This window comes from Tursiops truncatus, chromosome 7, assembly GCF_011762595.2.
Source record: "Tursiops truncatus isolate mTurTru1 chromosome 7, mTurTru1.mat.Y, whole genome shotgun sequence".
Lineage (NCBI taxonomy): Eukaryota > Metazoa > Chordata > Mammalia > Artiodactyla > Delphinidae > Tursiops > Tursiops truncatus.
The window spans coordinates 64,691,060-64,704,178 of NC_047040.1; the positions used below are offsets into that span (position 1 = coordinate 64,691,060).

The following is a 13,119-nucleotide window of genomic DNA, read 5'->3' on the forward strand; positions in this document are numbered from 1 at the left end:
GCTTTGTGTCGAACCTTTTAAAAAATGTTTATCCTTATTCTATGTTTCTTGTTCTTGGACACAGAAACAAGATTTGGAATTTAATGGATATGCCGATAATTATTCTATTAACGAGTTAATTTAAATACTTAATACAGAACCTACCTAATGTTATTTTAATAATAAGTTAACTTAAATACATAACACTGAAACCTAGGTAAGTATATTCCATACAGAATCAGCAATTTCCTTTACAAAGAACTGTTCTTGGTTTGTAGGGCATAATAGAAATAACAATCTGGGGAGTTGGACAGACAGTAATTCTAATCCCAGTTGTGACACTTAAAACCTTGGGCTAGAGTTCCTGAACCTCAGTTTTCTTTCCTATAAACTGGGAATAGCAATATATTTCTCACAGATTTCTTGCAAGTGTTAAAAAAGATAAAGGAAATAAAACTGCACAGTACAGAACCTGTTATTTTGTTGCCTAACAAATGTTACTTCTCCTTTCTCCTCTAGGGGGCTTCTGAGGACCGATGCCTTTTCACAGGCAGGCCTTTTCCTTTAGGTTCAACAAAATGCCATCTGCCTGAGTCTAGGACAAAGAGGAACTGATCTAGGACAAAGAGTAACTACTTCCATGTGACTGAAATATAATGGATTCAGTTTGGGGCCAAATCAGTGACTTCCAAATTTTGCACATAAAATATTTGGTTTATTTGTATAGACAGAAATTTGGTTATAAGCAATTTCCCTGGTTTTTTGATTGAACAAACATTTGATGCAACTGACCAAATAAGGCAGTTATTTTGCTTTACTTTAGATATTTATCAGGATTTCTCTGAGACAATATGTGTGATCATTTTTCTCAAAATATTTATTAGCTTAGGGCCAAACCAAACAGTCGGGCACTTTTTTTGGACCAAAGATGCTTTCTTATATAAGAGGAGGCAGTTGAATATAGTTGAAAGAGTACTAGAGTCAAGAGACTGGAATCTAGTCTGGCTTTGTCCCTGTCTAATTGCATATCTACCATAAATCACTGCCCCTCAATTTGTTTTGTCTGTAAATGCGCAGGAAAGAGAAGGATTATTAAATTCCTTATATGTAGAATTTCTTCAGAATAGCATTAAAATTTAAAATTTTTATATTAAATAGTGAGATAATTTAGTTTCCTTATGTGCCCAATTTAAATATTCTCTTTTTAGTACACAATAAATACGAATCATGCCTTATACAAATTTGTTTTATGGTATATTCTCCTAGTGTTTAGCAAGATAAAAGTCTTCCTAGATAAAAGATTGCTTACTAAACAACCAGTCTTTAACTAGGTATTTTCAAAGTCAGCTTGTTTCACCAAGAATCATGTTTCCGATTTAGAATACTAATTGGTAGTAAAGTTCCTTAATGATCCAGCAGGGGGTGCTATGTAAGAAGACTGGCAGGAGGCGCTGGAGGGATACTATTTGTTTTGGAAGTGATGAAGTTAACTTATGTCATTTCTGTACATTCATTCAAAATCTATGGTGCGCCTGAAATGTATTTCAATAACTATGTAAAAACTCAAATGTCATCTAGAATTGCAACATTGTTAATGAGTTTGGCACAGTCATTCTTGTCTCTGAATGATTTGTAAAGAAAAATGTTCAGGGTAGCTATTTTAGAATACCAGGCTTCTTGGCTATTCTCTCTCTCTCTTTCTCTTTTGGTTAAACGAACAACTTTGCTAATTTGGAGATTATAATTATAAAAGAATATCCTTATATTCCATTAAGCTATAAAGCTGCTACTGATAAAATGACTTATCAAATCCTGTGGATTGAAGGACACAGAATATGGAACCCAACAAATTCTTTTGAATATGACTTTATTATGCATTCGCTCTAAAAACTGGTGGTCTGACTGAATCCTGCTGTTTCCTGTAATCATAACTGGTTTAGCAGACTCTCTACATTGCTAATCTCCCTCATTTCTATGTTGATTAAGCTACTTCTAATGGATTTAGGGCATACAGAGAAACGAGAACAGCAAAAGAAATTATACTGCCAGTGAATTTAAATGAACTATACATGAGACCAAGGAGGGCAGCATGCAGATCCACATTATTAAGATCTGAAATTAATTCCCAACCTTCCCAAGGAGAATAGCTATAGGTTAAATGATAATTATGGCAGTGGTGACACATTTATACAGTGCCTTATGGCTTACACGTAAATGATCTCTTTTACTCTTCACGGAGACGCTCTGCAGTAGATGGTTTTTTTCCCATTTTTCAGTTAAGGAAACTGAAGTTCAGAGAAGGGTTAAGATAGTAGCTCAAGTTCACACAACTAATAAGTGGCAGAGCTGAAGCTTAATTTCAGATACTCTGGATTTGATACACACTATTTCTGTGTTTTTTCTACTTTATCCCATTGTCCAGTAGTATTCTTATATTGCAATGTAAAGGAGGCATATGAAAGGCAGACAAGCAGCCTGCCTAATGCAGAAGCACTAGAAGCAGCTTACGTTGGTGGAGAAGCTGCGGCAGTCACCCTTGGAAACAGCTGCCTGGTACCTCGCCATCCGCTCCTTCAAGGACACCACCTCCTGGAGGTCTGACACACCCTCTCTCTGCGCAGCACTGTCTTCTGCAAATCCACTCGCTGGCTTACTAGGGCCAGCAGTCACTGAAAACAAATGTAGCATCGTTTCAGGTTTTGAAAAGAAAATAGCATCATCTTAGGAACAGTGAAGGCACTTAAAACATCTGGTCTCGGAAAACAGACTGTAACATTCCATGGTATTTTCCAAGTTTCATGGTCACCCTCTTTTTTTCAAGCTTTCAAGCAAAGCTACAAAATGCCTACACAGAAGCATATGCTTATGCAAACAGCAAATTAAAATATTGTCCCCACTCCTACTCCTGCAATTATTCTGATGAACAATAGGTATTTATTAAGAGATACATAGTGTTAGTGAACATTTCCTGAAGCATTGTGTTGGAGTTATGCTAAATGCTATAAAAGCATCATCTCATTTACTTCTCTAACATCCTCATGAGGTAGGTTCTATTATTTTCTAAAATTTTTAGATAAAGAAAATGGAGAGTCAGAGTAGTTAAAAAACTTTCCCATGATCACACAATTAGTAAGTGTCAGATTTGGTGGTTTGACTAAATCTTTGGCAAGTCTAAAAATTGCTCTTTGCTTCTCTCCCTACCCTTCAACCCTCAAGGAGATAAATCTAAAATATGTGAATGCTATGAGAATTATAGACTGTGGATTTTTTTCCTTTTATTCCATAGAGGCATGTGTAACATAAGAAAGAAATAATAGTCCCATTAAAAAAAAGCTTTGTCAGTTGTTCCAGAGCATCTTATATTTTCCCATGTAAGCCATCTACCTGACAAAAATACAGAGTATTAGGAATTACATACTTGCAAACAGAGCAAAAGACTGATTGCATGATCACAGAATAACAGTTGTTAGAAACAGAAATGTCTTAGAGCTGATACAGTCTCACCTAGTCTAACCAACTCCTTTTAGGCATAAGGAAACATGTCTAAATATTTCCTTATGTGAAAGAAACCTAAGGATTCTCCCTGGTTAATGTGATGGTTATTTAGATATAGGTGCCAGAGTTGGTTCCAAAACTAGTTTTTCTTATTTTATCCAGTGTTCTTTGCTGTTATGACTCTGCTTGTTGGTTTACTATTCACTCTTAAAGAATTGTAATTACAAAATCATTTCAAGGGCTCCTTCTGGAACCAACCAGTATATGGTGTGTCTGTGTATATCTGTGTATGTGTGAGTTCTGATATGTTTATCACTCATTCATACACCCCCTGCCTTTCACCTTAGGGCTGGTAGTCTTTTGTACTCACAGGGTTAGCGGTCTTTGGTATATTTTGTTATTTGAATCGGTTTGATTTAATTACAATGAACCAAGTCCCAGACAACCCCAGGTAACAGACCACCACCAAGCTGTTCCCTGCCCTGTTCTCCCTACCTTCTTACCCAGTCCCCACATTGAACCATCTTATTACATTGTTTGTTCTTTCTATTAGCTTCTCCAAGATTTCTGTACACAACAGCAGTTGAGAACAACTACTGCGACCCAGGAAAAATTAAAAGTCATTTGTTTTTTGACTCCTTGAGTATTTGCTTTTTCTTAAGGACTTCTTATTCAGTTAAAATTTTCATTTATTTTAATAAAATTTGTAAATATATTTTTAAAATTTTAATATTTATTTTTTATATTTTATTTCACACAGTATTAAAGGAAAAAAATAAAAAGGAATAAGACATTGTATCATATGAATACTGTGATTGTAGAAACTGATATGTTCACAATAAATGTCAGTTAGTTTTTAAAATTCAACTGTCTTCCAAAACCTCATATCTACCTACACAAAGGTACACTCCTCCAGTTGATCCTGATAAAAAGAGATTCCCACCAACTACTGAAAGTCTTTCACATGCTGAAGAAAATATATCTTTATTTTCCTCTCTGGATTATCTATTTGCACAGATGAATTCCGTTTATGTTCAGCTGTACTCTTCTTACTTTGTTGTAAATGGTCACTATATAAATTTTATTGAACATGAACCACTGAAGTTTTTCCACATTAAGATATAAATTTCATTTTGCACATTATTAATTAAAGATGTTATTATTTTATTAATCTTAACAGAAAGTCAGCAGTTTATTTTTGCAAAAATTTACAGCGAGTATTTACTTCTGAAATATTTCCAAATGATTTTTATCATTTTCATCCTACTGGGAAATGCCTAAGATTAATGGTCAGGAAATCAGTTGCCTGAGTATTAAGAGATTTGGATTCCATTGCCTTGTAGCCTTTTATTCTGATCACAGAAAAAACATTACATTTTAATCTCTCTCTCTCTTTGTCTCTCTTTTTCTCACTCTCTCTCCTTCTCTCTTTCCCATCAGTAACTTTGCCTACGCAGGTAGGGTCGTGGAATAGAAAACCAACCTTCAGCTAACAAACTGTGTCCATGTTGGTTCTTAACCTCCTAAGTCAGTGTCTTTCAATTTCCTCATCTGAAAAGCAAGGTGATGTTTCCTGACTAGTATACTATAAGGCAGTGCACCTATCTGTTCCTATCTTGATGCTGATGACACCTGATGTAAATTTGTAGGGTTGATAAGACAGTCCCTTACTTAGGGACTTAGGGATGTGTGGGGAAGAAGATAGGAACATTGGTCGCCTGACCTCACAATGTGCTATTTCAGAAGACTTGGATGCAACTGAGATTGCAAACAGTGTTTAATGTTTAGGGTAACTTTAAAGAGAAAGGTAACACAGAAGAACAAGTTGGGTGTAAGACAGAATCAAGGATACATTGTACAACATGGGGAATATAGCCAATATTTTGTAATAACTGGAAATGGAAAGTAACATTTAAAATTTATATAAAAAATTTTAAAAAGCAAATAATTGACTGAAAATAATGATGCTACTGTCATCAATAAATAAGTCTATAGGATAAAGTAAAAAGTACTTTGACCTCTTTATTTCACTAAGAGAACACTTGCTAATATCTGAGTTGTGAAGCTGATACTTGCTCTGTCTGACTTACAGTACAGGTGTAAGCAGAGGTGTGTCTGATTTCCTAACCATGGTGAAATCAGAAGAAAGGAAAGTTATCAAAGGTGAGAAGAGAACTAAGGGTATTGAAGGTTTCTTAGAAGAATTAAAATACACATTGAAGGCAGCTAATAGAGTAATACATGCTGCAGAAGAGAAAAACCAATAACATACTAACAACAATGTGAAAGAAGATGACAAAGATAGAGAACAGACAGCAAAATTCAAGCTAGAAGATAACAGCATTTCCGTGGGAGGGAGAGAGAGTGGGCAGAACAAATGAAATACAATAGAAGAAATTTTTGCTGAAGATAAAATTTGGGCATAGATTTAAAGTATTTACCATAATATAGGAATAAAATTAATTTTAAAACACCAATATATCAGCAGATCCTAGTAAAACATTTCAGAATCAAAGAAAAAGAAAAGTTCTACAATTACCCAGACACATGAAGAGTTTCTGTGATGAAGAAACAAAATTCAGAAATCCTGAGGTATCTTCTTTATAACATTGAACACGAAAAGCAGTTAGAGAACTGATTACTTGTTACTGAAATTTTAGTTTTGAGGACTACTCTATGTGAATTCAAGCTGTTACTCATGTGAGAAGTCAACAAAAAGCCAAACACAGACCATTTAACAAAAGTCAGCCAAAAAAGAAAACAAAGATCCTTAACAAAGAAAACCAAATATAATAGTGTAAAACCAAATGTAAATAAACACGGGTCAAACTTCACCCTAAAAGACAAAGACAAATAAATCCAACCATATGCCACCTGCAAGACACAAAATTTAAAAAGAAAATATTGGTCAAGAAATTGTGAGGCAAAAATAAATGAAGAGAAGTTATCATGACTATATTCCTTTCATGCAAAGTAGCATTAAAGACAAAATATGTTAAATGAAATAGAGAGCTATTCTGTAGATAGAAGATGCTGCCCCACTATGAAGCTGTAACAACGATGTGACTCTACATGCTGACTAGCATAGTACAGAAACATATAAAGAGCATCTGTAACAAGAAGAAGAATTTTATGGGACTGTAATCACTGTGGATGACTCTAACTTTCTTCCATCTTTGTCATATGAAACTTCAAAAATAAATTATTTGAATTATATAATTAATAAGGTTTATTTTAATATACTTATTCATTATTATTAAATAAATATTGATTATCTACAATAAGCATAAGACACATTCACTATGCTCCAGAGATTTCAGTCTAGTTGGCAAGAGAAACAGGCAATTATAGCCCAAGGAGTTTATGGTTTTGCACCAGGTGAGTTGGGAGCCTACGGGGGAGAACCTAATCCACCTGGGTGTGTCAGTGAGCTAGGTGTCTGGAAGGCATCCTGAGAAGTGGAACATTTGCACTGAAACATGAAGGAGTTGGCCATGTGACTATGTGGAAGAGGGAACAATGCAGAAGTGGGAGGAAACAGCAGAATTACCAACAAATCATGTTGGGAAAAGTAGGTAATGATTTTGAGGAAAACATTCAGAGTTCCTCACCACACTGCATATTACACATGGAGTATTAGATAAGGACTTAAATGCTTTTTAAAATGATGAACAATTCTTAGAGAGATATAAGTAATTCATAAAATGATTTTAGTTGGACTTTCAAAGCATGAAAATTCAAAGTGAAAAAATCTTTCAAAAAATTTATACGGCCAAAGGAAAATGGAAAAGGGACAATTATAATAAAGAGGTTGAAGTGTTAATTTTCTGTAAAGAATATTGGTTGAAAAAAAAACTAACGTTATTGAAAAGACAGATAAAGGACTTAAAAGAATGATTCACAAGTAAAAAAATAATAGCAAATATGTATAAAGTGCATTCTATGTGTCAGACTAGTTAGTCTTTTTAATGGTCTCAACCACCCTATGAGGTAGAGACTGTATTTATTTTTAATCTCCATTTTACAGATAAGGAAACAGAGACATAGAAAAGATTGTAAAACTTGCTCAAGATCATGTGGCTGGTGAGTTTCAGAGCTGGAAGGGGAGCTAGACAGTCTGGCTCCAGGTTCTGTGACTTAAGTACAATTCTATGCTACATCTCAAGAAGTACAAGAGTCCAGAAACCAAAAGACAAACCCAAACAATCACTTGCTCAAGGAAACAGATGAAGGGAAATTCAAACAACAAAAAGATGCCTTTTTTGTTGTTAACTGACTCATTGCCTGTGCAATAACATATATACAATAAACAAATAGTCCTGGATAATCCGATGTATAAGTATTACTCAAAAGAAATTGTAAGGTTCAATAGTAATTTGAACTCTCGAGCAGAAAAATGAGAATTTAATGATTTTTTTCTTGGAAATTTTCTAAAATCAATTTGAGAACCCTTTATTTAGTCCAAACTAAAAGCCAGGCAGAGAATGCGCTGGGGTGTCACATGGAAGCCCACAAAGCTGGGGCAAATATAGATGCCAGCTTCAAGGAGGCAAGCGTACTTTTGGTGACATATCAATAGCCTTGCTATTATAATCTGGATGCATTATAAAGAAGTCAACTGCTTTGAACTCAGAAAATTGATTGAGAACTAAATTGGGAGAATGACGAGCTAAATTCTATCAAATCTAAATATATGATCTATACCCTAGCTCGGATTTGTGTACAGCATATCATACCGATGGACATACCATAGACTCAGAGCCATTAGCATGAATAAATTTTCTATAATTTATAATATTTGCATATCCCTCAGCTAATAATAAAATTCATGTCTTTTAAACATTCAGAATGCTGCTGCCAAGTCAAATTTGTAATCAATTTGAGTTTTATATATTTTACCCTCATTTGAATATTATGAAGCCAAGAAACGGAGAATAAAATGAAAGAGCAAGTGTATAGCACAATATTCCATTAATTTACTGTTTTTAAAAAACATGGAGAGGAAGGGCAAAGAGTAAAGTGTATATGCCATGATGGCACGAAAGCTATACTGTGCCGTCCCTCCAGCATACGAACCCAGTGAATCAGATTCCACCTTTTAAACTAACTTCCCTATGGTCCCACTCCCCCAAAATGCATTGTGTTGTGTGTACTATTGTCACCTTCCCCAAAATCCATCCATTCATCTGATTAGCATGATTTATACATTAACAAAAACAGATCATCTCTCAGGGTAATAAAAAGGATTAGTTCTTGCCTCCTTACTACATCTTCCATAACCACTATTCTCCTAATTCACCGGGTACTGGAAGAGATCCTATACATCCAGTTGCCTGACAGAGGAAAACGACAAGATTTAGCAATGTGGTCAACCAAATATTGGTCCTCCAAAGATGTGCACACCCTTATTCCCAGAATTTGTGAATACGCTACATTACATGGCAAAAGGGACTTTGCAGATGTGGTTAAGTTAAGGATTTTGAGATGGGGAGTTTATCCTGGATTGTCCAGGTGGGTTCAATGTAGTCACAAGGGTTCTTATAAGTGAAAGAGGGGCAGGAGAGTCAGAATCAGAAAGGAGAGGTAATGACAGAAGGAGAGAGAGAGGGAAGAAGAAGAAGAAGAAAAAGAAGAAGGAGAAGGAGAAGGGGGGGAGGGAGAAGAAGAGGGAGAGGAAGAAAAAGAAAGAGAGAGAGAGAGAGAGAGAGAGAGAGAGAGAGAGAGAGAGAGAGAGAGAGAGATGCATTGCAGAATCTAAACTACTGGCTTTGAAAGTGGAGGAAAGGTCCCATGAGTCTAGGAATGTAGGTGGATTCTAAAAGCTGGAAAAGGCAAGGAAGGAAACAGGCAACCTCCCTCATAGAGCTTTTAGGAGGAGTGGGGCCCCAGCCAACACCTTGATTTTGACCCAGCAAAACTCATTTTGGATTTTGGATCTCCAGAACTATAATATAATGGATTTGTGCTATTATAAGCCCAATTGTTTGTGCTTACAATTGTTTGCAGTAATTTGTTACAATAGCAACAGGAAACTAATACAAACATCCACTGTACATACACATACACCTGACCAAGTCAGAAATCACTACACAGTAAATTCTTCTTAAGGCATATTTCAGTTCTAGCTCCCCCTAATCTCACAGATTCATATACACAAACTACCCTGTGATGGAAACATCTTTGAATTTCTTTACACCCCAAAGAATAAACGTCCACCTACTTATAGATAAGACTCAGCATAAATGTCCATTTAGATAGTAACCTCTTTGAGTAACAGAACTGCCATTTCTAACTGTAGTAAGTTTTTCTTATATAGACTTGTCTTCTGTTTTCTGCAGCCCCTATCATCTCACAAGAAGTGCTTCTGTTACGAGAGCAGTTATAAATGTACAGAAGTTAGACAGAGATTAAATAATCATTAGTAGGTTAATATTGCTGGTTTGGGCATATTTGAAAATTCAATCATATTGCTATTAGATTAATTAATTGCTTAGTTTAGTTAAGGAATTGGCCAGTTAAAAAATCAATAATTGAATAAAATGACTTAAATTCCTTTGAAATAGTCAAATAAATTAAAACTATTAAATGCTTATAGATGATGCATATTTTTACAATATGTCTCTTGTTAGACACTTCCCTAGCACAATCAGACTTATGTTGCATTATAACAATGATAACCATCTGTTAATGAGTATCAATTACGCATTAATCATTTGACATGTATTCTTACACATCTACATTTTACATCTAATTCTTATAACAACTATATCTGATGGGTGGTATTATTTCCAGTTTACTGCGGTGAAAGCAACATTTAAAAAGGTAAAAATCATATAGTAAGTGGCTCAGCTTGGAATTAAGTTCAGGTATTTCTTTTTTTTTTGCAGTACGCGGGCCTCTCACTGTTGTGGCCTCTCCCGTTGCGGAGCACAGGCTCCGGACGCCATGGCCCACGGGCCCAGCCGCTCTGCGGCATGTGGGATCCTCCCGGACAGGGGCACCCGCGTCCCCTGCATTGGTAGGCGGACTCTCAACCACTGTGCCACCAGGGAAGCCCCAAGTTCAGGTATTTCTGAGTACAAGGCTATTTAACTCTACACAGTCTCTTATGTAAGTATTTTTCATTAAAATATAACATTATAAAGTAAATTTTAAATTAAGGGTATGAATTCTCCTTTCTGTTTCCTAAATATCTACACACAAATCCTTTATTTCAGTGTATATAGGGATAAATCAAAGGGAAACCAATAAGTTGAATTTCTATGTCTCTAAGTGAATCCTTTTTTGTCCTTATAAGCTTGAGTTTAGAATTAAAAATCAAAGCAAATTTTTCAGTTATATTTCTTTGGTCACTATAGAGATCAAACTTGAGATGGGGTTAGGTATTGATCCAAGCCAGCAGGGAGAGAGACAAACTTTACTACAAGGGAAGGAAAATGTGAAGCAAGGTCCACTGCTCTCATTTCTATTGATTTGTTTTGCCTCAAGGCATGGGAGGTGGTGGCATGCTTCCATCAAATTTTCCTCTTGTTTAAATCTGCATCCCAGGTATACAATAAGAGTATCTGATAAATTCTCCTCTTAAGGCTTTAGGCATACATTCAGTAAACATCTACTACTCATCTGCTGTTGACCAAGCACAGTGCTCAGGGCAGGGCACAAATTACTCACCATTGTATTTAGTCCTGCTCTACCTGAAAAGAGAGGGAAAAAAAAACACCAGAGAGATCCTCAAGAAATACAGTATTCTAAGTGTTAATCTGGCCTTATCTCTAAAAACAGAAATACAACAGGTTGCACCATTTCGACATGCTGATTTAGGAATAAAAAATTTCCCAGATGGCTGGCCCTGCTAAGGAAGTTACCTTTTCTGAAGACATACCAAATGGAGTCCTCCTTAGGTGGGGAATCCTGAGGAACTTGGTAGCACACACTCCACAGCCCCATCCCCAAAATCACATTTATTTATACTGAGATGAAACTGAATTAAAATAGATCAAGACCAATCAGATTTGATGGGGTTGAAAAGTCCCTCACATGTATCCTCACAGTGGCTCAATTTCTCTTCAGATTTTTCCCCACTTAATCTAGGCAGTGAGTAGCTCCCTCTGCTGTGCTTTCCCAACATTTAAAAATTACACTTCTGTCTGTATTACTTGTTACTTTTTAGTGTGTCATTGAATCTCTCTGTCTTCCCTTCTTCTCTCACCTTCCACCCACATGCGTGCTCCTCCAGCACAGGGTTAAGTTCATTTAGGAAACCTGTTTTACGCTGGGTTCTGTCTTGGTTTCATCCCGCAGCAGGCAGACCCACAGGGAGATTGACCATCTACTCTGGACCCAGAAAGCCCAATATTTATTCTATCTCTGACACTTACTTTTGACTTTAAGCAAATTTCTTAACCTCTCGAAGTCTCCTTCTTCTTAGCTATAACATGAGAATGATACCAGAATCTGATTGCCTGTGAGGACTGAAGGAGATCTTATTAAAGTAAGGGGTTTTACATAGTATCTTGCACATAGTAAATAATATACGCTCAGTAACTTCCAGTCACCTTAGGTGTTATTATATATCCTAGATATTATTTTCCAGATAATCTGACATGATACAAGTCTGAGATAATAAAAGTTATGAAATTTTCCCAAATCTCAAAGCTAGTAAGTAGAAAGGATAGGACTTGACTCTGGTCCATATGAATCTAAAGGCTGTAATGATATTCCATTCCTCTTTATAAGCCAAGTATCTACCATGTTGCTTGAAACAAGGAGAACGCAATAGATTGTGAAAGAATACATAATTACAGTAAGAGATTAGGGCAAGGAAGTTGGCACAGTCCTGCTCATATGGCCATAGGAATGGAGAAAATATATGTAAAAGAGAAGAATGTCAATGTATATAATATCAAAGTGTTAGTCTATCTGTGTTTTTGGCACTAGCCAATGAGCTACTAATTTTTCACCAGCAAAGAAGAGGGCAGTCCCCTGAAAATGTAAAGTTCATGAAAATCACCCTAGTATGGCCCACTATAGGGACAGATCTGCTCCTTTTCTCCCTGCGATGGTTCCTCATGTTTTCTCCTGCTCTCTGTTTTTTAGGTAAAATCATGACACCATGACTCAAAGTTATTCACATTTTTCATTTTCCTATAGGGTCTCTGAACAGTGGGCTTGGCACAATGAACCCTGGCCTGGACCGGTCAGGCAGGGATGACTGGGCCGCTCCCTAAGTCTCTGCTGCCCTTGTCACCACCCACCAAAGGCAAAGAAGAGAAGGATCCTGGATCCCTCACTTATGATCCATTCCACGGTTGCTCTACTAAGTACCTCTGCATTGCTAGGCACCTCTGTACCCCTACTAAGAACCTTATTTAGGTGTTTGATAACAGCTAAAGGAAGAGGTGTTTTAATATTTGGTTAGTTTGAATATAGGTATTCTTTCTATTTAATCTGTGTATTCCTTCTGTTTAAATTGATTTCCATCCCTTTTTTCCTAAAGTCTCTGTTCTAGAAAATCTTCAAAGTTGGTATCATTCTACATTATTCACCTCTCCCTAAGTTGTTACCTCTTTGATATAACTTCTTTTTCTCACTCATTATTTCCTAATATACTCTTTTTTTATTCCTACTGATTACCAGTTTAGAATT

The 13,119-nt window shown here is 36.0% G+C and overlaps 1 protein-coding gene across 2 annotated transcripts in view; it reads right to left on the reverse strand.

The window, feature by feature from the left end:
• Nucleotides 1–13,119, reverse strand: part of XIRP2 (xin actin binding repeat containing 2) — a 290,913-nt gene that overhangs the window by 43,401 nt on the left and 234,393 nt on the right. For both annotated transcript variants that reach the window (XM_019922232.3, XM_019922231.3), the window contains exon 3: nucleotides 2,488–2,648. In XM_019922232.3, coding sequence (XP_019777791.2) covers nucleotides 2,488–2,648 — 161 coding nt within the window. The remainder of the gene's footprint in view (nucleotides 1–2,487; nucleotides 2,649–13,119) is intronic.